This window comes from Papaver somniferum, chromosome 4 (assembly GCF_003573695.1).
Source record: "Papaver somniferum cultivar HN1 chromosome 4, ASM357369v1, whole genome shotgun sequence".
NCBI classification, from domain to species: Eukaryota; Viridiplantae; Streptophyta; class Magnoliopsida; order Ranunculales; family Papaveraceae; genus Papaver; species Papaver somniferum.
In genome coordinates, this window is record NC_039361.1 from 42,598,415 (window position 1) to 42,624,738 (window position 26,324).

At 39.5% G+C, this 26,324-nt stretch overlaps 2 protein-coding genes across 2 annotated transcripts; one reads left to right on the forward strand and one right to left on the reverse strand.

The window, feature by feature from the left end:
* The first annotated feature begins 5,109 nt into the window (after window positions 1-5,109).
* On the forward strand, window positions 5,110-7,502 carry LOC113272419. The gene is made up of 2 exons (XM_026522255.1): window positions 5,110-5,553; window positions 7,197-7,502. The coding sequence occupies exons 1-2, from the start codon at window positions 5,110-5,112 to the stop codon at window positions 7,500-7,502; spliced, it is 750 nt and encodes a 249-aa protein (XP_026378040.1).
* A 16,529-nt stretch (window positions 7,503-24,031) lies between these two features.
* LOC113272420 (2S albumin-like) lies at window positions 24,032-24,484 on the reverse strand. Its single transcript, XM_026522256.1, has one exon. It carries the CDS (start codon window positions 24,482-24,484, stop codon window positions 24,032-24,034), a length of 453 nt encoding a protein of 150 aa, XP_026378041.1.
* Window positions 24,485-26,324: the final 1,840 nt, after the last annotated feature.

Below are 26,324 nucleotides of genomic sequence, written 5' to 3' on the forward strand. Positions count from 1 at the left end.
GAATCAATATGAGACACGGTGTGAACACACCACGACAATTCCTGTCGTTCCTTTAGAAAATACTTTTTCTTATCTCCCCCTTACGACGGGAAGACTGTCTCATTAAAGTGATAACCCGCAAATCTTGCGGTAAGAGATCTCCTGCCAAAAGGTTTGAAATGCGGATAATTGTTGGGAACTAATTTCCAACATAACTACTTAACAGTTTTGAAAACTCATCATAGTACGATGTGGAGTCGTAGTGACACATATATAGTGCAACCAAAAATGCGTAAGAACACGAATGTCGGGCTTAAATCCAGTTACCAACTAGTACGCAGAAAAGGTTGACTAATATTGGGTTAAAAAACGAATTAAGTAAAGATACGTTAATATTGAATATTCTCCAAGAAGTTAAAGGTAGGTTTGTACGTATAACCATGCCTTAGACACCATCTGTAACCTTTGATGGTAGCCTCCGCGAGACCATTGGGTATAAGATGCTCTATATTGATCCTATTAAACATGCAATATTCATCAATTCCTTTGGATGTAGATTCTCTAGCATTAACAAGGGTGGTGAGCCTTTGCAGTTTGCATTGTGTATTATGTGCTAGGACTTTTTACAAAAATTAAACACATCGTTTGTTGTGAGCAATAACTGATTCAACGCGTCGAATCATCCACCAGAGCCATAAATCACTTGAATGGTTAGCATTCTGCATAGATATATGTTCACTAACAATACTTTATTTCTTTGAAGAAGGAGTTATCTTTCATTTGCATCTAAGTAAAACAGGATGGTCTCAATCATGTTTTACTAAAGAAAGACTTTGTAAGATGAGTGACGTGCTTTCTTACTTTAAAGCATAATGGGGAGAGGTAGTGCAAATCTATTAACTTTATAAATCACTGGTTGTGATAGATGTCGTAACTTCGCATTCTACTAGTTCATTGTGTTGTACACTCAAATGAAGTGATGCCCGTGTTAGTGCTTTCAAAACGGAACATCGTGTCACAACCAATGTGCCTTATGGTTATGCCAAAGTCTTTATGAATCAATCCCAATTGATTCATTGCCGGGGTTAAAATGGATTCAGTAATTCAAGTTCCAGTGATTTACATTTCACTAGATTGACATATTAATTTTCCAAGAATATGCTTCCTTCCACATTCATTAGAAATAATTTATAGATGCAATCAACTCCATTCTCACTGTAAGTTTCCAAAAAGGTAGGTAATAGTTCACGCATGAACAACCTTTGCACTTAATAAGATGTGATTATCCTTTAGTACATACATGATAGACGCATTTATGTGTCTAATATAGCCCAATTGTATATATTGTTAGTACCCATTTTTGTACTTATTATGGTATTTTATTTATTTGTAGGTGTTTTTGGAAAAATAAGGTTTTGCGGCGAAAGTGACTGAAAATGTGGCATTTGGACCTCTGTAAACAGTGAACCGGAGTACCCCGAAAGTATGCCGGAAGCGCCCCAGAAATGCACCGGAAACGTCCCATAAATGTCCCGGAGGAACCCAGAAAAATTACTATTTCCCCCCAAAAAAGGATGTTTCCACCCCAGTTGCTAAAGGGACACCCAACAGTGGTTAAGGGGACACCCTTTCTTCACGATTCAAAAAAACAAAAAATGGAGGGAAAATCTTATGCCATGCACACTTCACTGGCAGTTTAGGGTTCGATCTCGTGTGGGCTTTGAGCGAGATTCAATCGCTGGAAATGATTGGGATGGACCTAATATAGCCTAACAGGCTTGGTACCATGAATTGGATCGAAAAACTTGGGCTGAACAATCCGTTAGAGAAGATCAAAGCTAAACAGAGACCGAAGCATCCTGGAAAGAATATATGTGGAAGATACTCGAGTAAAGAGGGAAGATATTGTACCTAGAAGGATATATATCGAATCCTAGAAGATAGAAATACCAAATATCTTCTATTAACGCATAACCAGAGTTCACAGGGAAACAAATCTTGGTTATTCCCGTGATAATAAAGAAAAGATATGTGGGATTAAACCAAGAATATTTTGGTTGCTGTCGAGTATAAATAGGCTGTTGAGGTGATAGAAAAGGGGATCAAGAGTTTTGGGGTCGATCAGAGACCAGAGGGAGGTTGCAGAGGCGAAGAACAGGAGTTGCAGGAAAGCTTCCTGCTGCTGCTCGAGGAGGAAGAAGAAGACGAAGAACGGACCCTCCAGGGCCGTCGTTCTTCAACAGTACCCGCAGCAGTTCAGTTGTGTCGCTGTTTACAGCGCACAGGTTCTATCGTTCTTTTACAACAGTTTATTTCTATCGTTTCTTTCTGGACGCCTTCTGTGAGTCTTAGAATCACTGTTTTATAACTTTTGACTCTTTTAATCATATTTTGAGCATCAAATATATATTTTTAGAACATGATTATTATGAATAGCTAAACCCCATTACTGGGATGATGGAGGAAACCATTCTTTATGCATGAGTAATTCTATTTAATTCTTTTATGACTATTTGCACTATTATGAGTTGATTTATGATTTTTCTTGATTATTTGTGATTTTATCTGATGATGTATGCTTAGTCTAGGAACTCTTGATGCATCATGCTTATGATTTACATCTAATACTTTATAAAATCTATTTTTTGGCAAAGAAAAGAGTCGATATTTGTTATCATTATAAGCTATAATTGTCTAGAATTAATAGTTGATTCGCATGAGTATAAGAATTGGTGGAATCCTGAGTCCTAGTATCTCTTGATCCTGTGAAAATTTTTGTATATATTTTTGTTTTAAAAATATTTTCAAGTCCGAGCAACGAACATCTTATTTACCGTACGAAAAATACTCCAACAATACAGATCTTAGACATTGAGTCTTGAGAGATTTAATAAGTGGTGTGGTCTTATTATATAACAAAAGTCGGATTCAACTCAATTACTTTAGAATGAACATATTTTACATTTCATCCAGATATATCCCAAGTGCTTTAAAGAATTTATGTCTCGTGGGAATGATGTACTTTCCATTCCATAAGCGCGGACATTTTATCTAGTTAAATTAAATAGTCAATTGGAAAGGAAAAGTTCTTGTTGCCATTAAAGTTGATGTGAAAATTGGTTGCTACTAAGATACACACATATATATCAACACCTATGACCAGCTGCATTTCCAACTCTTTCATTTATGATGGGAGCTAGAATTACATCATAGCTTCATCCCATATTCAGCAGATACCTGTACTTTGGTGTCATTACTACTGGGGGAAAAAAATATATTTTTGTCTCATGATATATAAGTCCTTTTTCACATGCTTTATATGAGTCATTACATCTAACCCTTATTACTTCGGGGTACTTTCCAATTTCAATTTTGTTACACTTAGCTTTATTTGAGAAATTTCTTTATCTCAATAGGCCAAGATAATCTCACTACACATGTCAACCACTTACTTTAGGTTGAATATATTACTAAAAATAATTAATTCTCTTGTTGTCATACTTCAACATATACCGGTTCGTTAGTATTATAGATGAAGTAGATAAATGGAAATTTTCTGACTGGTATCATCTTTTGTGAGTTCTTCCACAAAAATTGGAATACATGTGATTTTATTTGAATGTATCTTTTGAAACTACATACATATTAATAGTCGAGCAAATGGATTACACTCCACGAATCATTTAAATTTTGGGATGAAAAAATCATGTACGCATTAATGGTGTTCAAGTCCTTCTAAACCCCAAATAAATATATTTGAATTGAGTTGGTACAACCAATTGAACAAAAGACGTCATTCAACTATAGCCAATATCATATTCAATAGAACAAAAAAAAACATTACGACCAAAATTCTTAATTCTTAATTTATTATTTTAACGAATTTTTTTAAAATTTCAATAAAATTCGTTTCAAACTACAGAACTTTTGGTTGGTAGCCGAGCAACAAGATGAGCACCAACACCTTTCTGAATAAAAACACCCTTTTCTAAATTCTTAATGGACGAGATCAATAGTCATAATTTAAATTGACAGTTTATATGATATGGACTTATCTTAAGGGCGTAAAAAAAAACAGAACTAGGCGTGTTCTAAAAACAGATAAATAAGCCCATGTAAATGTAAACATTTACATACCTTACATTTTGGTTCCCGATGTATATAAGAAGAACCGGAACATCCTTGGTCGCACACATCCCAGAAGAGGATCGGTTGGACTGAACCGGAACATGAGTGGTTGGACTGAACCGGAACTGGTTGGGTCTGTTGGACTGAACCGGAACTGGTTGGATTAGCCTGGACCAGAAGGAGATGAAAATCTACGAGATTTTTCTTCCATCTCGGAACGCCGAACAGAAGTGGGCTTCATCTTCCACAAACAAATTTTCGCTCACAATTTTTTCTTTCACAGGTGAACTTTACGGAAAGAAGATTGATGCGGAAGATTTTCCAATTACAACCAACCTAATTTTCTCTTCATCCTTCACGGAGACTCTTCATTACTCCAGAACATGCTACAATTAACCGAGATCCCAATCAAAACATGGTCAAAGATATTATAATATTATAAACCCAATCAAAACATGATCAAAAATATTATAAACCCAATCAAAATAAAAAATATTATAATATTATACGAAGAAGTTTAAACTCAAACGAAAAATTCCTGATAAGTAGGAATTGAATATTTCCTTCGCGTATTTGTTATTTCCTAAAGTCTAGCAAGTTTGTTAGTAGTGTTACAGTCAACCACTAAGCCTGGTTAGTAGGACTGAGTAATGGGTCAGTAAGTTAGTTGTTTTAATCGTGTTTTAGTGATTGCTTATCGTTGTTAGTTGCTTGTAAACATGTGCATATTATCACCTATATAATGGTGATCTGTTTTTCTTATTAATCAATCGAATTCAATGATTCTACAAGTTGTAGTAGAAACAATTCTCTTGTTTCTAGTTTCTTTGTGCATTAAGTGTTTGTTATATTGTCTGTGTGAGTTTATACAAGTTGTAGTATAAAATTTTCTAACTACTCTGATTCAATCTTCGGTCCTTAGAAAGTACTCTGATTTCTAACAATTGGTATCTTAGAGCTAGGTTATTTGTGTATGTTTTAAAGTGTTTGAAAGTAGTAATCATGAATGCTTCAAGTCTTCCACTTCCAAAGTTCTGTGGTAAGAATTTTGAGCAATGGGTCATCCAAATGACAGCCTTGTTTGTTTTTTTGGAGTTGACATCAATTGTGGAAAATGGTTATGATGAACCAGCAGCAGGAGCAGTACTCACTCAAGCGCAGAAAGACACATTGAAGGATTGCAGAAAGAAAGACAAGAAAGCACTGTATTACCTGTACGTTGCAGTCAACGAAGAGGTAATGAAGAAGATCCAGCATGCAGCTACAACAAAGAAAGCCTGGGATAAGTTGCAGACTTCTTACAAAGGTGATGACAAGGTGAAGAATGTGAGGTTGCAGATCGCACGAGGTGAATTCGAGACTCTCCATATGAATAATTCTGAAAAGATTTCTGATTATTTTTCTAGAGTTCAGTCTATTGTTAATCAATTGCGAGATAATGGTGAGGTGTTAGATGATGTAGTTTTGAAAGTGATAAGTAGAAGTTCGTTCAAATACTTGTAAAGATTTGATTTCAGACTTAATTTTGGTTTCACTTAATGTTACAAGAGACTGGGACTCAGGATTCCACCAATAAATCCATTCATGCAATTCATATAGTTATTCTAGACAATTATAGCTCAAATAGAATATTGACTCTGTTTCTTTGCCAAGGTAGATTTTTGAAAAGCAACGACTGTAAATCTAAAGCATGAGATATCAAAAGACTTAACCTAAGTATAACCCATCAATTGAAATCACAATCGTTCAATAAAAACCATAAAACAATTAATAATCCATGCAAAAGTCATGAAATAATTAAATATAATTACCACACGCATGCAATATGGCTTCCTCCGTCATCTCAGTGTTGAGGTTTAGCTCCTCATATTATTCACGTGCTCAAAATAGTTGTTCATAGCTCAAATAGGTGAAAAACAAGAGAAATCTAATAAAGCAGACAGTTAGCAACGCTGCATCGGTGTTACAAACAGCTGTTACAACGGGTTGAACTGTTACAGAGAAAAGATGACAAGCTTATGATATATGTTATCTATTATTGTTGAACAACGATACTTCTTTTATGCTGTTTGTAAAAGACTGCCTCTGCGACTGTCCTCGTCTGTCCAATGTTCTTCAGCTTCGTCTTCTTCCTCCTGCTTCAACAGCAGCAGAGAGCTTCTCTGCAAGTCTTCTTTCTTGGAATCTCTGGCCTCTGAATAGACCCCTAACTCTCTATAATCCTCCTCTGTGATACTCTCCTCTTATTTATACCCCACAGGCCGATTAAAAATCGATTAAATCTTCCCAAGAATAGTTTATTTCTTTGTTGCCAAGTTTCAAGAATAATTCTCTCTGACTTTCTCTGCACGCGTCTTCCGAGTTATGCTAACTCTCCTACCCTCGCTTGAGACTAAATCCATGCCAAATACATTTAAATCTCGCATAAAATACTTTCCTAATCTTTCATGAATTCTCAAAAATCCCGATAATTCTTGTTTCCTTATAACCGAAGATATGACCCTATTTAATCGAATCTGGTGGACCTACTAAATCTGGTTAGTCCTAACATGACCAGCTAAAAAAACATCCGCAATTGAATCCTCATGAAACTCTACCAAAATTTTAGCAGAGAGCTCCGCAGACGAGAAGACAAATTTCCCGCCAAAATGAATTATTTGAAATGTTGAAGAATGGTTACCCCCTAACCAGAGTAGGGGTGCGATTAGCAGCTGCCTGGAAATATGATGCCCCTTAGTAATTAGGTTACCCCTAATCCAAAGTGAGGGTCCAAATAGCAAATGTCCTCTGGGTGCTTTCCGACAACTTTTCGAGCCAATTTTTTCCAAAAATGTTTATTAGCCAAAAATACCTACAAATAAATAAAACACCATAATAAGTACAAAAATGAGCCCTAACAATATATAGAATCGAGACAAATCGGACACAAAAATGTGTCTATCATTAGATGATTTTCGTATTGTTCAAAAAGTTATGCGATCATTACCACCCCGTTTTTATTATGTTGTCGCTGTAATTGAGGAAGGAAAAGACCTAGAAACTATGACAGTTGATGGTCTAATGAGTTCGTTGTGTGCCCATGAATATAGAATGAACTTGAGATATGCTGCAGGTCTATAGAACAGGCTTTTCAAAGCAAGGTTTCTATGACGGAGAAGGGAAGTTCTAGCGGAGAGGTGGAAGCCAATGCATCTAAGCCTAAAGGCAGGTATGATAAATCTAAAGTAAGATGTTATCATTGCAAGAAACTTGGTCATTATAGAAAAGAGTGTAAACTTCTACATGCTAATTTCAATTCTGAGCATACTAACATTGTTCAAGATGGTGTAGAAGAAAGGGAAACTCTGTTGTTAGCTTGTAGTGTTTATGAAGAGGCGGAACTTGACAAGTGGTAATTGGATACGAGGTGCAGTAACCATATGTGCGGTAAGAAAGAACAATTTTACCAGCTAGACGAATCAGTTCTTGGTAATGTGAGTTTTGGAAATAAAACCAAGGTTCAAATCATGGGAAAAGGTAAAATTCTTATTCGCTTAAAGAATGGTTCCCATGGGTATATATCTGTTGTTTACTATGTTCCTAGTTTACACTGGAATCTATTAAGTTTGGGTCAACTTTGTGAGAGGGGATTCAAAATTATGATTGAGGATGGTGTATGCAGGATTGAGAACAAGAAAAATGAATTGGTTGCTTATATTAATATGACTAAAAATCGTATGTTTACACTGAATTTACATGTTGAGTTTTTCAAAGATGAAGCTGGGGGTTGTTTAGTTGAAGAGAAGAAGTATATGGGTTTTGAAGACTTGGTTACTGAAGATTCAAAGTTAGTCACAGAACCAGAAACTCCTTCTACAGTACAACCACCATAGCACCTCTTAACTGGGACTACTGCGATGCCCAATTGTTTGAGAGTGAAAACAATTTCTGCTGATTTCGGTAATTTCGTGTGTGTGTGAGAAACGAGTCTAAACCCTAAACAATGTACTTCACGGGAGTACTTAGATTCGAGAGATCAATCTGTACAAATTCGGCCTAAACCAAGAAATGGTCGTTCCAGACTTGCTTCGGTCAGAAATTGAAGGAGAAGGGTTGGTCTTAGGTAGGGAAGCGAAGAGAGTGTCGAGACCAGAATAGTTGATTCGGGAAGAGTAGTTGTTTGACGACTTACATCAGAAAGTGGAAAGCTAACAAATGGGAAAGCTAACAAGTGATTTCTGAGTGTTGTATTATCCTGACCAAAACTTGTCCTTTGGTAGAAATAGGTGAGACCCATTTATACAAGTCGCAACGAAACGTACCCTGGTCTCGTAAGAAGTGAAAACGGTTGAGTAAATGGAAGAAAGCGGTAATGGGTAACATCTGGAATTGATGTTTCCATAATGAAGGAAACGTTTCACCATTAATTCTTGTATTTACTAACCGCCACACTCTTATGACACTTTCTTGTAACGGGCGTAGTGTACGCCGCACGTTGTAAACCGCAGACCAATACCCTGATGAGCATCCCCCAATTTGTTACATGTTTTGATGTCTCGAGTGTTTTATGTAGCATGTTGCTATTGTTTGGAAATTTGAGCTTGGGAGGCTTGCCGGCTCGGTGGTGACCTTCGACGGTCGAGATTTTGTATCTTGGGAGGAAGGTTAGCCGTTGATTGTGGTTACCTTCCGTTGGTAGACAGTGGCGTGGCCACAGTGCTGGCATGGCTTGCACATGATCTTGGCATGGCTTGCGCATGCTCTTGGCATGGCTAATTAGGGTTTGGTGTCGTGACCAAAGAATTGGCATAACAAACTGTGTGTCGCCGCCAAAGAGTTGGCAGTGTAGCCAAGAGATTACCACAAGTCGTTTGGTAGCAAGCTTGTACGGCTGAGATTTGTATCTCAGAAGGAGGGGTGGTCGTTGATTGTTGCAACCCTCCGTTTGGCATCCAGCGGCATGGAGGCATGGCCAGCACGGCTCGTGCATGCTCTTGGCGTGACCCAAATTAGGGTTTGGCACAAACCGTGGAACTTTGGCATCACAGCCAAGAGGTTGACACAAATCGTTTGGTTTGGTGGCAAGCTTGTACGGCTGAGATTTGCGTCTCAGGAGGAAGGATATCTGTTGATTGTTGCAATCTTCCGTTTGGCAGCCAGCGACATGGAGGTATGGTCGGCATGGCTCTGGTGTGGCCAAATTAGGGTTTTGGCACCGTGGCCAAGAGTTGGCACCATAACCAAGAGATTGCCACAAGTCGTTTGGTGGAAAGTTTGTATGGCTAAGATCTGCATCTCAGGAGGAAGGACAGCCGTTGATTGTTGCAACCTTCCATTTGGCAGCCAGCGGCATGGAGGCGTGGACGGCATGGCTTTGGCAGATTCTAGGCGCGAACAAAATTAGGGTTTTGGCAAAACCGTGATGTTTGGCCTTGGGCCGGAAGTTTCCATGCATTAGGTAGAGAACTTGGACGGCTGAGATCCGTATCTCAGATGGAAGGGTGGTCGTTGATTGTTGCAACCCTTCGTTTTGGCAGACAACGACATGAAGGAATGGCCGGCATGGATTTGGAACGGTTTAGGCATAGCCAAACCTGGATTTTGACATAGTTTAGGCGCGACCAAAAACTAGGGTTTTGGCATAGTTTGGGCGCGACCAAAATTAGGGCTTGACGTCGGGCCAAAGGTTGTCGCGCGTTAGCTGGCGACCTTGGACGGCTAAGATCTGCATCTCAGATGGAAGGATAGCCGTTGATTGTGGCAACCCTTCGTTTGGAAGCCAGCGGCATGAAAGAATGGCCGGCATGGCTTTGGCACGGTTTAGGCGTGGCCAAACCTGAATTTTGGCGTAGTTTAGGCGCGGCCAAAAACTAGGGTTTTGGCATAGTTTGGGCGCAGCCAAAATTAGGGCTTGGCGTTGGGCCAAAGGTTGTCACGCGTTAGCTGGCGACCTTGGACGGTAAGATCTGCATCTCAAATGGAAGGGTGGTCGTTGACTGTCGCAACCCTTCCTTTGGTAGCCAGCGACATGAAGGAATGGCCGGCATGGCTTTGGCACGGTTTAGGCGTGGCAAAACCTGGATTTTGGCATAGTTTAGGCGCGGCCAAAAACTAGGGTTTTGGCATAGTTTGGGCACGGCTAAAATTAGGTCTTGGCGTTGGGCCAAAGGTTGCCGCGCGTTAGCTGACGATCTTGGATGGCTACGATCTGCATCTCAAATGGAAGGGTGGTCGTTGATTGTCGCAACCCTTCGTTTGGCAGTTAGCGGCATGTGATAGGGCCGACATGACTTTGGCATAGTGGTGCGGCTGGCATGGTTAGCATGCCTTGGCGCGGAGATGTGGCTGGCACCGCATGCCATTGGCACATGTGGCATGGTTGGCATGCCTTGGCGCGGAGATGTGGCTGTCCCGGCAATGCCATTGACACATGTGGTGCGGCTAGTATGGTTGGATTGCTGACTCCCTTATACTTGGCGTTCAATATCAACGCGAGCCTCTTCGTCTATAAACACACATCCTGCTGAAGTGCCTGCACCGGATGTTAACAATATTCCTTGCCATCTTCATCTGGGGTTGACGTGAATATTATGGTGGAAGCTCCGTTAGTTTCTTGAGGAAAATAGGTATCTCTTTTTGAGTTGTAGCCATGTCTGTCTGAGCCTTACGAGATCCTTTCATCTTTCCATCAAATTAACAACGGTAAAAGGAGGTCGGCTGCTTCTGGCTCCTCCAATCTCTCGTCCTGATGGTGGAGTAGCAGCGGGTCTGGTGACGGTTGGAGATGCCACACTGGAAGAAACGTTGGGGTGGCGGAAGCGGCTCTGGCTCTGGTGATCGGAGGTGCAACGCCTAAAGGGACATTTTCTGCGTCACTGGTGTTGACAGGTGGCGTATTAATATCACTTTGTTAGGAGGCATGAAGAATCTGTGATCCTTGCATTCGCGGCTTTGCATAAATTTGTTTTGGCCATTGAGTGTTGGTTTCAGAGCTGTAACTTTGGCTACTGATCGGTAGCGGTGGCATTGAAAATTGTTCCGTGAGACGGTGCTCTGGATGGATATGGAAAAGGGGATGGCGCTGCCTCGACCGGCTAAGGAATGGCCCATGGCGCTGCTGGCTAGGACGCGAGCTATTGGCGTCGGCTTGACATGGAGCCGCCGGTGTTGGTTTTGAATTGGATCCGCTAGCATTGGCTCGGCGTGCGCCATCTTGGCTTGGTGATCCGTCAACGTCGTTGGCTCGTCTTGGGACGCGGAGCTGTTGGTGCAATCGTCTATGGGCGGAGAAGTTGCGCTGGAAGGGTGCAAGCTGTTGGCGTTGGAAAGATGTAAGCTGTTAGCGCTGGAAAAGATGCAAGCTGCCGGCGCTGGAAGGACGCAAGATGTTAGGGCTGGAAGAGATGCAAGCTGCCGGCGCTGGAATGACGCAATCTATTAGCGCTGGAAGGACGCAAGCTGTTAGCGCTGGAAAAGATGCAAGCTTCCGGTGCTGGAAGGACGCAAGCTGTTAGCGCTCGTATTATTAGCTTCGTTTCTATGTCTTGGTGCTAGCGGCAGAGTGGTAGCAATAAAGCAGGCGGACATATTCCAGGTACGTATCTCCGTGTTTCTTGTTTTTGTTTGCTCTTCTGTTGCTGATGCAAACCCTAGCCATAGGCATGTACGCCATAGTTTTATGGGCGACGCCGTCCTGACCGCAAGAAGTCCCCAGTCAGTCCTTGTCGTGTGATAACTGGTAACTGAGCCGTTTGGTGACTGAGCCATTGATCCCCGAGCGGATCGTTTGTTTTCACCATCTTAGAAGTCCCCAGTCACCCCTTGTCGTGTGATAACTGGTGACTGAACCGTTTGGTGACTGAGTCATTGATCCCCGAGAGGATCGTTTGCTTTCACCATCTTAGAAGTCCCCAGTCACCCCTTGTCATGTGATAACTGGTAACTGAGCCGTTTGGTGACTGAGCCATTGATCCCCGAGCGGATCGTTTGCTTTCACCCTCTTAGAATCTGGGTTGAAGAATGAAATCGGGAATTGGGAAATGATATTGTAACTGAGAGATTAATCTACCACTGTGGTCGCCAATTGTTTGAGAGTGAAAACAGTTTCTGCTGATTTCGGTAATTTCGTGTATGGGTGCGAAACGAGTCTAAACCCAAAACAATGTAATGCACGGGAGTACTTTATATTCGAGAGATCAATCTGTACAAATCCAGCCTAAACCAAGAAATGGTCGTTCCAGACTTGTTTCGTTCACAAAGTAAAGGAGAAGGGTTGGTCTTAGGGAGGGAAGCGAAGAGAGTGTTGAGACCAGAATAGTTGATTCGGTAAAAATAGTTGTTTGACAACTTGTATCAGAAAGTGGAAAGATAACAAATGGTAAAGATAACAAGTGGTTTCTGAGTGTTGTATTCTCCTGACCAAAACTTGTCCTTTGGTGGAAATAGGTGAGACCCATTTATACAAGTCACAACGAAACGTACCCTGGTCTCGTAAGAAGTGGAAACGGTTGAGTAAATGGAAGAAAGCGATAATGGGTAACGCATGGAATTGATGTTTCCATAATGAAGGAAACGTTTCACCATTATTTCTTGTATTTACTAACCGCCTCACTCTTATTACACTTTCTTGTAACGGGCGTAGTGTACGCCGCACGCTGTAAACCACCAGATCAATACCCTGATGAGCATCCCCCAGTTTGTGACATGTTTTGATGTCTCGAGTGTTTTGTGTAACATGTTGCTATTGTTTGGAAAGTTGAGCTTCGGAGGCTTGCCGGCTCGGTGGTGACCTTCAACGGTCGAGATTTTGCATCTTGAGAGGAAGGTTAGCCGTTGATTGTGGTTACCTTCCGTTTGTAGCCAGTGACGTGGCCACAGTGCTAGCATGGCTAATTAGGGTTTGGTGTCGTGACCAAAAAATTGGCATAGCAATGTGTGTGACGTGGCCAAATAGTTGGTTGTTTAGCCAAGAGATTGCCACAAGTCGTTTGGTAGCAAGCTTGTACGGCTGAGATTTGCATCTAAGAAGGAGGGGTGGTCGTTGATTGTTGCAAACTTCTGTTTGACAGCCAGAGGCATAGAGGCATGGCCAGCACGGCTCGTGCATGCTGTTGGCGCAACCCAAATTAGGGTTTGGCACAAACCGTGGAACTTTGGCATCGCAGCCAAGAGGTTGCCACAAATCGTTTGGTTTGGTGGAAAGCTTGTACGGCTGAGATTTGCGTCTCAGGAGGAACGATAGCCGTTGATTGTTGCAATCTTCCGTTTGGCAGCCAGCGGCATGGAGGCATGGCCGGCATGACTCTAGCGTGGCCAAATTGTGGTTTTGGCACCGTGGCCAAGGGTTGGCACGTAGCCAAGAGATTGCCACATGTCGTTTGGTGGCAAGTTTGTACGGCTGAGATCTGCATTTCAGGAGGAAGGATAGACGTTGATTGTTGCAACCTTCCATTTGGAAGCCAGCGGCATGGAGGCATGGCCGGCATGGGTTGGGCATATTCTAGGCGCGACCAAAATTAGGGTTTTGGAAAAACTGTGATGTTTGGCCTTGGACCGGAAGTTGCCATGCGTTAGGTGGCGAACTTGGCCGGTTGAGATCCACATCTCAGATGGAAAGGTGGCCGTTGATTATTGCAACCCTTCGTTTTGGCAGCCAGCGGCATGAAGGAATGGCCGGCATGGCTTTGGCACGGTTTAGGCGTGGCGAAACCTAGATTTTGGCATAGTTTAGGCGCGACCAAAAACTAGGGTTTTGGCATAGTTTGGGCGCGGCCAAAATTAGGGCTTGGCGTTGGGCCAAAGGTTGCTGCGCGTTAGCTGGCGACCTTGGACGGCTAAGATCTGCATCTCAAATGGAAGGGTGGTCGTTGATTGTCGCAACCCATCGTTTGGAAGCTAGTGGCATGAAGGAATGGACGGCATGGCTTTGGCACGGTTTAGGCGTGGCCAAACCTGGATTTTGGCATAGTTTAGGCGCGGCCTAAATTAGGGCTTGGTATTGGGCCAAAGGTTGTCGCGCGTTAGATGGCGACCTTGGACGTCTAAGATCTGCATCTCAAATGGAAAGGTGGCTGTTGATTGTCGCAACCCTTCTTTTGGCAGCCAGCGGCATGAACGAATGGTCCGCATGAATTTGGCACGGTTTAGGCGTGGCTAAACCTGGATTTTGGCATAGTTTAGGCGCGGCCAAAAACTAGGGTTTTGGCATAGTTTGGGCGCGGCCAAAATTAGGGATTGACGTTGGGCCAAAGGTTACCCCGCGTTAGCTGGAGACCTTGGACGGCTAAGATCTGCATCTCAAATGGAAGGGTGGTCGTTGATTGTCGCAACCCTTCGTTTGGCAGCCAGCGGCATGTGGTAGGGTCGACATGGCTTTGGCAAAGTGGTGCGGCTGGCATGGTTAGCATGCCTTGGCGCGGAGATATGGCTGGAACGGCATGCCATTGGCACATGTGGTGCGGCTGGCATGGTTGGCATGCCTTGGCGCGGAGATGTGGCTGGCACAGCATGCCATTGGCACATGTGGTGCGGCTGGCATGGTTGGCATGCCTTGGCGCGGAGATGTGACTGGAACAGCATTCCATTGGCACATGTGGTGCGGGTGGCATAGATGGCATGCCTTGGCGCGGAGATGTGGCTGGCATGGTATGCCATTGGAACTGTGGTGCGGCTGGCATGGTTGGCATGCCCTGGCGCGAAGATGTGGATGGCATGGTATGCCATTGGCACTGTGGTGCGGATGGCATGGTCGGCATGCTTTTGGCGCGAAGATGTGGATGGCATGGTATGCCATTGGCACTGTGGTGCGGCTGGCATGGTCGGCATACCTTTGGCGCGGAGATGTGGCTGGCATGCCATTGGCACAGTGGTGCGGCTGGCATGGTTGGCATGCCTTGGCGCGAAGATGTGGCTGACATGGTATGCCATTGGCACTGTAGTGCGGATGGCATGATCGGCATGCCTTTGGCGCGAATATGTGGCTGGAATGGTATGCCATTGGAACTATGGTGCAGCTGGCATGGTCGGCATGCCTTTGGCGCAGAGATGTGGCTGGCATGGCATGTCATTGGCACGATGGTGCGGCTGGCATTGTCGGCATGCCTTTGGCGCGGAGATGTGGCTGGCATGGCATGCCATTGGCATGGTGGTGCGGCTGGCATGGTTGGCATGCCTTTGGCGCGGAGATGTGGCTGGCATGGCATGCCATTGGCATGGTGGTGCAGCTGGCATGGTCGGCATGCCTTTGGCGCGGAGATGTGGATGGCATGGCATGCCATTAGCATGATGGTGCGGCTGGCATGGTTGGCATGTGTTTGGCGCGGAGATATGGTTGGCATGGCATGCCATTGGCACGGTGGTGCGACTGGCATGGTCGGCATGCCTATGGCACGTAGATGTGGATGGCATGGCATGCCATTGGCACGGTGGTGCGGCTGGCATGCGTGGATGGCATGTGTAGAGATGATGCCAGTCAGTACCGAGGGCTCTGCCCTGGAGCATGGCATATACATAAAAAACCTAAACCGGTAATTTTACGCAGTCATGTTGAATGGTTCAATAAATGTGCTAGTGGCGACATTATTACTCAAGTGTGACGTCACTGTCTGACTAAGGTTTTACGATTTTAACCCTAAGCTAAAAACCACCATCAACACCGATGATAGTGATGTTTCTGACGAGGACATTGTAATTTTTTCTTTATTTGCAGATTGTGATCCTCTTACCTTTGAAGATGCTTCTAAAGATGATCAGTGGATTCTAGCTATGGATGACGAAATAAATTCCATAGAGAAAAACTATACTTGAGAGAGAACCGTTTTACCTGAAGGGAAGAAGGCCATTGGAGTCAAATGGGTTTTCAAAACCAAGTACAAGGAAGATGGACAAGTCGACAAATTGAAGGCTCGGCTGGTCGTGAAGGGCTATAAGAAAAACCAGGCATCGATTATTATGAAGTTTTTGCACCAGTAACTAGACTTGATACTATTCACATGGTTATTGCTTTAGCTGCACAGAACAAGTGGAAATTACATTAAATGGATGTAAAATCTTCTTTTCTTAATGGAATTCTTGAAGAGGAGGTTTACGTACAACAACCTCCTGGTTATGCGAAGAAAGGAGACGAGGACAAGGTTCTCAGGCTCAATAAGGCATTGTATGGGTTGAAACAAGCGCCGAGGGCTGGTACACTCGTATTGATTTATATTTTCTTGAGAATGGCTTTCAAAAGTGTCCGTATGAGCATACTTTGTATGTCAAGCATAATTCGCAGGGAGATATACTTATTGTATGTTTATATGTGGATGATTTGATATTCACAGGGAATGATCCTTTTATGTTTGCTGATTTTAGGGAGGCTATGACTAAAAAATTTGAGATGACCGATTTGGGTTTAATGTCATATTTCCTTGGACTTGAAGTCTTGCAAACAGGTGATGGAGTGTTAGTCTCTCAGAAGAAGTACGCAGCTGATATCTTGAAATAGTTCAAGATGGAATCATGCAACCCAATCAAGACTCCGGTTGAAACAAATTTTTATTTGTCTGCTGTTGTGAATAGTGAGCTTGTTAATCCTTCTTTTTATTGAATCTTAGTAGGTAGTCTTCGTTATTTGGCTTCTACAAGACCTGATATTGTTTATGGAGTTAGACTTATAAGTAGGTTCATGGGAACTCCTAGTCAAGTTCATTTGCAGGCAACAAAAAGGATTTTGCGGTATGTCAAAGGTACACAAAATCATGGAATTTCCTATTCATCTGTTAGTAATTGTGGTTTAGTCGGCTATACAGATAGCGACTGGGAAGGTGATGCAAATGATAGGAAGAGTACTTCTGGATTCGTTTTTCATATGGGTTCAGGTATGTTTTCTTGGTCGTCGAAGAAACAACAAGTTGTTGCTCTTTCTACTGCTGAAGCAGAGTATATTGTATCTGCTTCCAGTGCTTGTCAAGCTGTTTGGTTACATCTGTTACTTGAAGAGTTGGATCAGATGCAAGAGTCTCCAACAACTATTTTGTGTGATAACAAGTCAGACATTGCTTTAGCTAAGAATCTTGTATTTCATGTGAGGGCTAAGCACATTGACATTATGGTTCATTTTATTCGTGATTTGGTGAAAGCTGGAGAAATTGAAGTGAAGGTTTGCAAGTCTGAAGATCAAGCTGCTGACATATTGACAAAGCCATTGAAAGCTGAAACGTTTTACAAGTTAAAGAAGATGATGGGAGTTGATAGTTATGAGAGTTTGAGTTTAAGGGAGGCTGAAGTAGTTTAACCTCAAACGAAAAATTCCTGGTAAGTAGGAATTGAATATTTCCTTCACGTATTTGTTATTTCCTAAAGTCTAGCAAGTTTGTTAGTAGTGTTACAGTCAACCACTAAGCCTGGTTCTACAAGTCGTAGTAGAAACAATTCTCTTGTCTCCAGTTTATTCGTGCATTAAGTATTTGTTATATTGTCTGTGTGAGTTTATACAAGTTGTAGTATAAAAGCTTCTCACTACTCTGATTCAATCTTTGGTCCTTAGAAAGTACTCTGATTTCTAACATTATAAACCCAATCAAAACATGATCAAATATTATAAAACATGATGTTCATTATAATAGTATAAGACGGAACCAAGATGAAATCACAAAACAAAGAAGATGCCAAAAATGAAATAAAAAAAAAAAACAGATCCAACTTATCTGATTTGATTCCAGCAATTTCAACATTAGCTTTACGATAATTATATAACCGCGTTGATGTAAATTATCCATGTAAAAAAAAAAAATCTACCAAATCCAATCTAGCTTTTTGGCACAACATCGTCCATGATAACGTGTTTTAGGAGAATTATGGATGAAACCGGGAATGATAAGAGGAAGGAGAAGAACAATATTATTAGGAAAGTAGTGTAGAATCATTACATAGTTTCCCTTATATACAACCCTAGGAATCTAGTTGGACCGCACATCCATGGGCACTAGGCCCTGTAACACTTCATTCATTATTAGGAGTTAAGAAAAAGGGAAAATTAGGCCTAGGCCCCACCCATGGATAACCCTTAATATGAGGCCCCTAGTTAAAAGAGTTTAAAACTAGGCCCCTAATTAAAAATAAATTTTAATAGAGATTGAAATGACCAGATTGACCTTCACTATATAAGTATCTAACATAGGTTTTCTCTCAAACAGACACGTTTATTTTCATTTGAAGAGAGAGAAACCGGATCTCACCTGAGAAACCTTCCGATCCAGAATTGCAGAGATTTTTTTCCCAGATCGAACCGAAAACAAAATTCACATTAAGAATCATCAAGAATCGATCTATCATACTCAAAACAAACATCAAAAGAAGAAACTAAAGGTAGGTTTTCGATCAATCTTCTTCTTCCTGTTTAATCTTTACTTCTTCTTCTTGTTTAATGTTAACTTCTTCTTCCTCGATTTTGATTCCTGTTGTTACTGATTAATTCGTGTTGATTCAAAAATTTCTGTCTTGCTTGATTGTTGTTGTTACTGATTAATTCGATTCTAATTCGTGTTCTTACTGATTAATTCGATTTTGATTCCTGTTGTTGCTGATTAATTCGATTTTGATTCCTATTGTTACTTTTTAATTCGTGTTTGATCAAATTTGTTACTGATAATATTATTTTTACAGATCGGAGAAGAAAGAGCAACCGCAAATTCAGTTTCAAACTAGATCGGAGAAGAAGAACAAATGCAGATTCAGTTTTGAACTATTATTTATCTACGATGATAAAAGGAAGAAAGAGAAAACCTGAAAAAGATCCTATATTAACATGTATTAATCTTTCAATCATTTGTGATGATATAATGTTAGTGTTCTTTTGTGATTTTTGTTTCTTAGTTTTGCTTGTGATGATGTCATGAACTAAATTTGATCTCATGCTATGCTTGTAGCATGTGTAACTGACGTCTACACATCCAATTTGCATGTGTAACTTGCTTCTACACATCCAATTATCTAGTGTAACTTTCCTCTATACATCCAATTAGCATGTGTAACTTTCGTTTACACATTCAATTAGCATGTGTAACTTTCGTTTACACATTCAATTAGCATGTGTAACTCGAAGTTACACATTCATACAATCAGATGAATATGAGTTTCTCTTACAAAGTTGTATTGGAATTCCTTGATCTGTAGGTTATACTCATAAAACTGTGTTTATACTTAAATTATCTAGATTACATATGCATGATATTGAGAGTAGGTATATATGATCTTGGATGACACTAAAAGTATGTAGCTGACATGATATTGATGTAGTGGTTATGCTGGTGATTGTTATATGATAAGTTTTATATAAATTAGCTTTCATTTCTGGTTATGGCACTCTTCTTACAGTGGTGATGGTGGTTACAGGAGTATTGATGGTGCCGGTGGTAGTGGTGGTAGAAGATCTAGTGAAAGTGAGATTTGAGTGAAATCAATTGTTGAAAGCGAAGAACGGAGATCAACATTGGGTGACCCGCCTATAAAATTTGATTTAAGAGTAATGTTTTGTGTTTTTTTCTTTTTCTTTTTTGTCTACATTGAGTGATTATCTTGTCTACATTGAATATTATGCTTAAATTTGTATTTATTATTAATGATCTTGTTCAATCAAACGCAATTTTTTCTAGATATTGGTTGTCTTTGTATGTAACTATAATTTTGTTACTGTTTTATGTGCCGATGTACAACATGCGTAAATTTCTTCTACACATCCAATTAGCATGTGTAACTTGTATCTCCACATCCAGTAAGCATGTGTAACTTGCATCTACACATCTAATTAGCATGTGTAACTCGCAGTTACACATAAATATAGTGTGTTCTAGTTCTGAGTCTTTTTTTCTTTCAATTAGCATGTGCGACTTTTATTTACACATCCAATTAGCATGTGTAACTTGCATTTACTATATTTTTTTTCCAATTAGCATGTGTAACTTTCATCTTCACATCCAATTAGCATGTGTAACTTTCGTCTACATATCCACTTATCATGTGTAACTTGTATCTACACATCCAATTAGCATGTGTAACTCGCAGTTACACATAAATATAGCTTGTTCCATTCTGAGTCTGTTTATTTCTTATTCATTCCAACTCTCATTTTTTTCTCTTTAAGAACAACAATCAAAATATTCTCAAGTACAAATTGTATGAACAAAAATTTGAATTTCGATCACAAATCTATCTACTCGTTCTTGCTATTAAAGCAATAACAAATTAATGCAAAAAACATGAGACAAAAAGACTTGTGATGTCTGTATAACAAAAACTAAGATCAGCTTCATATTTAAACCCTAGAAGATTTATTGGAAGTTTCCATGTTCCAAACCAAAACAAACCACTATTGGAAGTTTCCATGTTCCATGTTCAATGCAACTCACAACAGCCATGACAACCTGAAAAATATAAACATACAATAAATATATCGAAAATCAAACGAACACAATTCCTATGCGGCAAGCTAAACATAAAATGAGCAATCAACATACTCAACAAAAGGAAAACAAGAGAAAGATGAGTAAAAGATATGTCTTAAAAGATTCAAATGCTAGAACTGTTTACAAATGCACATGAAACAGGATATATATATGTGTAACTTCAAGTTACACATGCTAAAAATACAACAGGATATATATGTGTAATCTCAAATTACACATACTGTAACAAAAAACAACATCTCTACATCAATTGTTTTCCTTCTGAAACAAAATTGTTGTTCTTCTGAAACAAAATTGTTGTTCTTCTGAAACAAAATTGTATCTTCATCCTCTTTACACATACTTAAAATACAACAGGATATATATGTGTAACCTCAAGTTACACATACTGTAACAAAAAAACAGCATGTCTAAATCAATCTGAAGTAGTTATTCTGAAACAAAATTGTTTCTTCATACTCCTCTCAGTATCAACAAAAAATAAAACAACAAATTCTCAGATTGGACATGCAAGAACAACAAATAATCAAAAAAAAAATTGAAAAAAGTTATGAAATCAAACCAAAATAAAATTCGTACCTAGATTTGTTATTTTCCTTCTTCTAAAATAATGTTATTTCTCTTCCTCTTCTCAGTATCAACCAAATCCTGTTATCAGTATCAACCAAATCAAAAAAAAAATTTAAAAAAAAAAACGAAATAAGAAAGATCTAAATCATAAAAATCGAAATCAATAAAATTCAAAACTAGATCGAAAACACACCTATATTGATTTCTCTATTCCAACCTGTCTTCTTCCTCTTCTCAGACTCAACAAAATCCAAACAAAAAAAAATACGGAAATCAGTAGAAGATCGAAATCAAAAAATCGATCAAAAAAACTAGTGCATCAAATGTATTTGATACAAACAGAAAAGATAAATTGATACAAACCTATTTGTTTTTCTTCAATTCATCTACTCACTCTCGTCAGATCTGAAAACCAGTGAATAACATCAACAAATTGAGAAAAAAAATAATGAATTGTTGTTCTTCATCTCGTCTTCAACACAGCAAACTAACGAACTCTTGTTCTTCGATGCAACGATTCGTGTGAAGAAAAAATTCCAATTATGTTTCTGAAGACAAAATTTACGAGAACAGAGAAAAGAGAGAGGTAAAAAAATGATTTGATTTTTTGTTTCTATTACTGTATAAAACGACAATAAATAGTAGAGGTTAGTTTTGGTATTTTTAGATTTATTAAAAAAGTTGCCGACATCAGCAATCCGGAAGAATTCAAAATCTGGCCCCAAAAATAAAAGTTCTGGGGCTAGAAATATCAAAAAATGAAAGTATGGAGTTGATAGTGAAGGATCCATTTTATGGGGCTTCTATATATTGAACCCATATAGTAGGGGTTATAGTATTTTTGACTAAGAAAAATCCGGAGGCCTATGTTTGCTTTGCTTAGCAGCTGCTCTAAGTGAGCTGAGTTCCGTTTCCCTTGATCACCTTTGAGTATCCTGCCGGTTTCCATTGTATTCATTAGATGGATTTATTTTTCTCATTCATTCAAGTAGAGGAACACGATTAACAACAATGACGGTGTAATTGATCACTGGAGCTAGGAGTAGTTGTTGGATTAGCGGCATACCGCTTGTTCAACTTGGTTTATGTTGTTAATACGGTTTCAACAACTTTTCTCAGTAGTCAATTAAAATTTGAAGGAAAATTAGCAAAGATCGAGCCTCAGGCGAATGGACAATTTTTTAATTTTAGATCAAAATTGTGGAAAATTTAAAGGAAAATTTGAAGCCCGTTCTTCTCTACCGAAATAAAAATAAAATGTTTGAAATTAAGGTGTTTATACCAACAATCTGAGTTTGAGATTCATCTGAAATTCATCACCGTAGTATTGCCGGCCGATCAATATAGAGACATTCACATTCACAAATTTTTATTTAAAGAGATTGAAACTTTTACATTCTATTTATCAATAGCTCCAAGGATGTGTGCCGTCGTTGGAATAATCGCTTTCAATCTCAGAGTTGATAACAGTACTGGTCTTATAAATGGATACCTCTGCTGCAGCTACGGCCAATATTGCTACCAAAATGACTGCCATAGCAATTCTGCTGAATCTGGCCATTACCTCCTTCTTTAAATCAAGAATATAGAAATCAAGAATGAATGATATGATTCTGGTAGTGGTAGAGCTAGTTTTGATGAGTTGACCATCAAGTGGGTGGAGGAGGACGGTATTTGTAGGAAGTTTTGGGTTTAATTGCGTTGGAAATACGTGGAGGTATGAAGATGGGCACGTTGTTTTGACGATGGGCCCTTTGTTTTGATTTTTTTAAGACGGGCACGTTGTTTTGTTTGCCTTATCTATGAGTCAGGAATCTTTTAGTCCAAACGTTTGCCATGCAAATGCAATCAGCAACCAATTTTGTAACTCCATCATGGCGCAACCCATAGTGTTACGTTATGCCATTTCTGTTTAAGAAAAAGTGATATTTTCAGTTTTTCGATTTAGTGTAAAAAAATTAAAATAAATGAAATTATCATTTTCTCAGTCTTAATTTATAGCCTATTATTGTTAAGTAATGGGAAAATGGGTCATTTATCCAAATATCTTGAAAACATGGTTTAAATGGACGAGTAAAAATTATTATGGGTGAAATGAACACCAAAAAAAGAGTAAGGATGAAACTGGATTCATCCAGACTTAAACTTAAAAAATAGCAAGAATGAAACTGGATGCATCCTGATATAAATTAAAAAATAAAAAAAAGTATTTAAAAATGGGTAGGATGAAACTGTTTATATCCTGACTATTTTTACATCTTTATCCATTTAAACAGTATCAAAATCTAAATGTCTTTTTCACCAATGAATTGTTGATTTTGGTCTTTTTAACCAATTTTGTGTATTAAGTAAAACCAGATATCAAACTCATGGTGACTTGACTTCTCATGGTGACTTGACTTAGACTAGCTAGAACTTTATGTGTTGGGTATGTCCCTGCTGCAACTAATCACTTGAAGAAAAAAAAAAAAAACATTATCAATGATTATCTTTACGTTTGTCTTTTTTTCTTTTGATAAAATATTTTTTAAGAAATTAATTAATGCTGATTAATCATAATTTAGGTTTTTTCAGAAATCCATCAACCACTGTCCGGCCAACTGGGCTATTCCAAGTTGGTAATCATATCGACCCTTTGGCCTTTGCTATAGCTTGCTTGGCATTTTCCCAGATCGTAGCTTAGTTAATACTGTATTATGTACCTGGGTAGAATTAATGTGTGGACAATTTTGAGATAAAATTAAAACAAAAATTGGCATTCGCCTGAGTTTTATTTAAAAAGATTGAGCCTTTTACAGGGGAAGCTAGAAACAACAAAGCAAACACACACGATGATGCGCATTCCTAATTAAGCAACAGCGGAAAAAAAACAGCAAACTACTTTTATTGTCAATAGCTCCATGCTTGTGCATGTAGCTAATTGTACTAATCTACTAGTACTCGACATATCGTCCACGAATGTCGCAGTACTGAGGCCTCATTCCGCACATAGAAGGAAGTTGTCTAGCCTTCTGCATCATTTGTCCCTGGTACGCCTGTCCTTGCATCTGTTGCACCATTTGTCTAACAGCTTCACACCTGCACTCCTCATTCACTCCCCTCATCTCTCTACAACAGTCTTGTAGTCCTTGTCTTGTTGGATTGCTCTCGATCATCATAATATCATCACCTCTTTGTGATGATTGTCGTAAGTACTGTTGGCACATATTCATTCGCATCCCGCGCATTTGTCGCTGACACCTTTGTGATTGTTGATTGTCCGCAGCGTTTTCTTCGATCTCAGTGGTGGTAACAGTTGTTCTGTAAATCGATGCCTCTACTGCAGCTATGGCAATTATTGCGGCCAAAAGAACCGCCATTGGAGTAGTGATATTGAACCTTGCCATTGTTTCTTACTCTGAACTTCTCTGAAATAATAATAATAAAAAAAGAACGATCTGATGATGTGTGAGATATTAGCCAGCAATGGATGAGAATTTATAGAAGGATTTATGTTTGCATGGAAAATACGTGGTGGGACTAACAGTCTAACATGGCAGTTGTCATGGTTAGGTTGATTAGGTGCACCTCTTGGTACGTCAGGAATCTTGGTTACAAGTTTACAACTTACAAGTGTGTGCAATGCAAACGGCAACTGCAATATTACCAAAGTAATTTTGTTTCTACTCCATCGGACGGTGACTTTCTTAACCATAAGGATCTATGGTGGTGTACCAAAAACATTTATGACTACTATTCTCGAGGTTAGACGGCCTCGGGAACCTGTTTTTTGAATCAGCAGGAATACGAACTGTTTAGTTATATCTTTAGCCTGCGACTCTATCCGGGGTAAGGTACAAATGGACACATTAAGACCACTTAACACATTGTGTGCAGTACCATGTCCACATTGCTTGATGTAAATTGTAAATGTAATGAATGGTTAGGCTCCATGTTTTACGATCGATGGCAAAATTTGTTTATAGAATCTGCCGACAAATTTTCTCTTACTGATTGCTAAAAATAAAAATGATAACTTGATACTCAGAAGTCAGAAGACGAGTAAATGTCATGCAAAAAAAATAAGAACGATGAGTGTCACAAGTTTTGTACTTAGCTTGTCTACGCTCAGAAGTCAAAAGCCGTCCTTTATGAAATATTTGTCCATACCGTTGTCTACATTGTAGTTTTTCTTTGCATCAGTAAAATTAAATAAAACAAATTCGAGTTTTTCTTTTGTCCTCTAAGATGAAATTATTGAAATTAAGATCCCAGATGTTCAATTTATTAATAATCTCTTAGGCAGATTGAATGTCACTTGGGACATTGTGTTCAATGGTGTTGAGTGGCGGACAAAAAGTATTCACTAAAATGCCTTGAGAAAAATAGAAAGAAAGAAAAAAAGGCCTTGTGAAATGAGAGAACCCGTGAAGCCAAGAAACCGGCGGGTCTAATTTACTAATTTGACCAGCTGGTTTAATGCTTTAGTAAAAGCAATACTAGTTATAAAATTATATCTAAAACTATGACAAATGATGAAAGGATTCTTGGATAAAATTGTCAATTTCAATCGGCTTTCATTCCGGGAAGGCAAATATCTGATAACATAACCATAACTCATGAAATAATCCAGAAAATGAGAAAATCGAGATCAAAAAAAGAGCTCATGGGTCTCAAAATAGATGTGTCCAAAGCATTTGACATAGTCGAATGGGACTTTCTAATGGAAATTATGAGAAAGTTAGAGTTCTCTGAAACTTGGTGCCAACTTGTTTATCAGTGTATCTCAAGCACTTCCCTCTCGGTCCTTCTTAATGGATCTCCGAATGGTTTCTATAAGCCAACAAGAGGGATGAGACAGGTTGATCCCCTGTCTCCCTACTTTTTCTCATTTGTACGTGAAAATGAGGGGATCTAACAACCACATCCAACAATTCGTTTGGCAATCTGAGAGGACTTACTCCAATACACTTTCTAGAGAATCAACTAGACAGTCATACTCAATCTAGAGTAAAGTATATCAAAGAGCTTAATATCTCTAACTCTTAATTCAATCCGCAATCAGCAAATAGAAATCTGCGAGCCTGATTGAATTATAAGAGGAGTTACTTGAACGGTACCAAAGACTAATGTTCAAGTGTCAATTAATGTAAATCAACAACCAAAGGTTGGATATTCTAATTGATTGATCTTAACACACAACCTGTGATATTTCAATTATATAAAAAAATATAATGCAGAAAAGAA

Bases quoted from the DNA above. Each gene is read 5' to 3' on its own strand.
- LOC113272419 (XM_026522255.1), top strand. From the start codon at position 5,110: ATGAATGCTTCAAGTCTTCCACTTCCAAAGTTCTGTGGTAAGAATTTT. The intron at 5,554-7,196 runs GTGTTAGATGAT...CCATGAATATAG, and splicing joins AATTGCGAGATAATGGTGAG to AATGAACTTGAGATATGCTG.
- LOC113272420 (XM_026522256.1), bottom strand. From the start codon at position 24,484: ATGGCAAGGTTCAATATCACTACTCCAATGGCGGTTCTTTTGGCCGCA.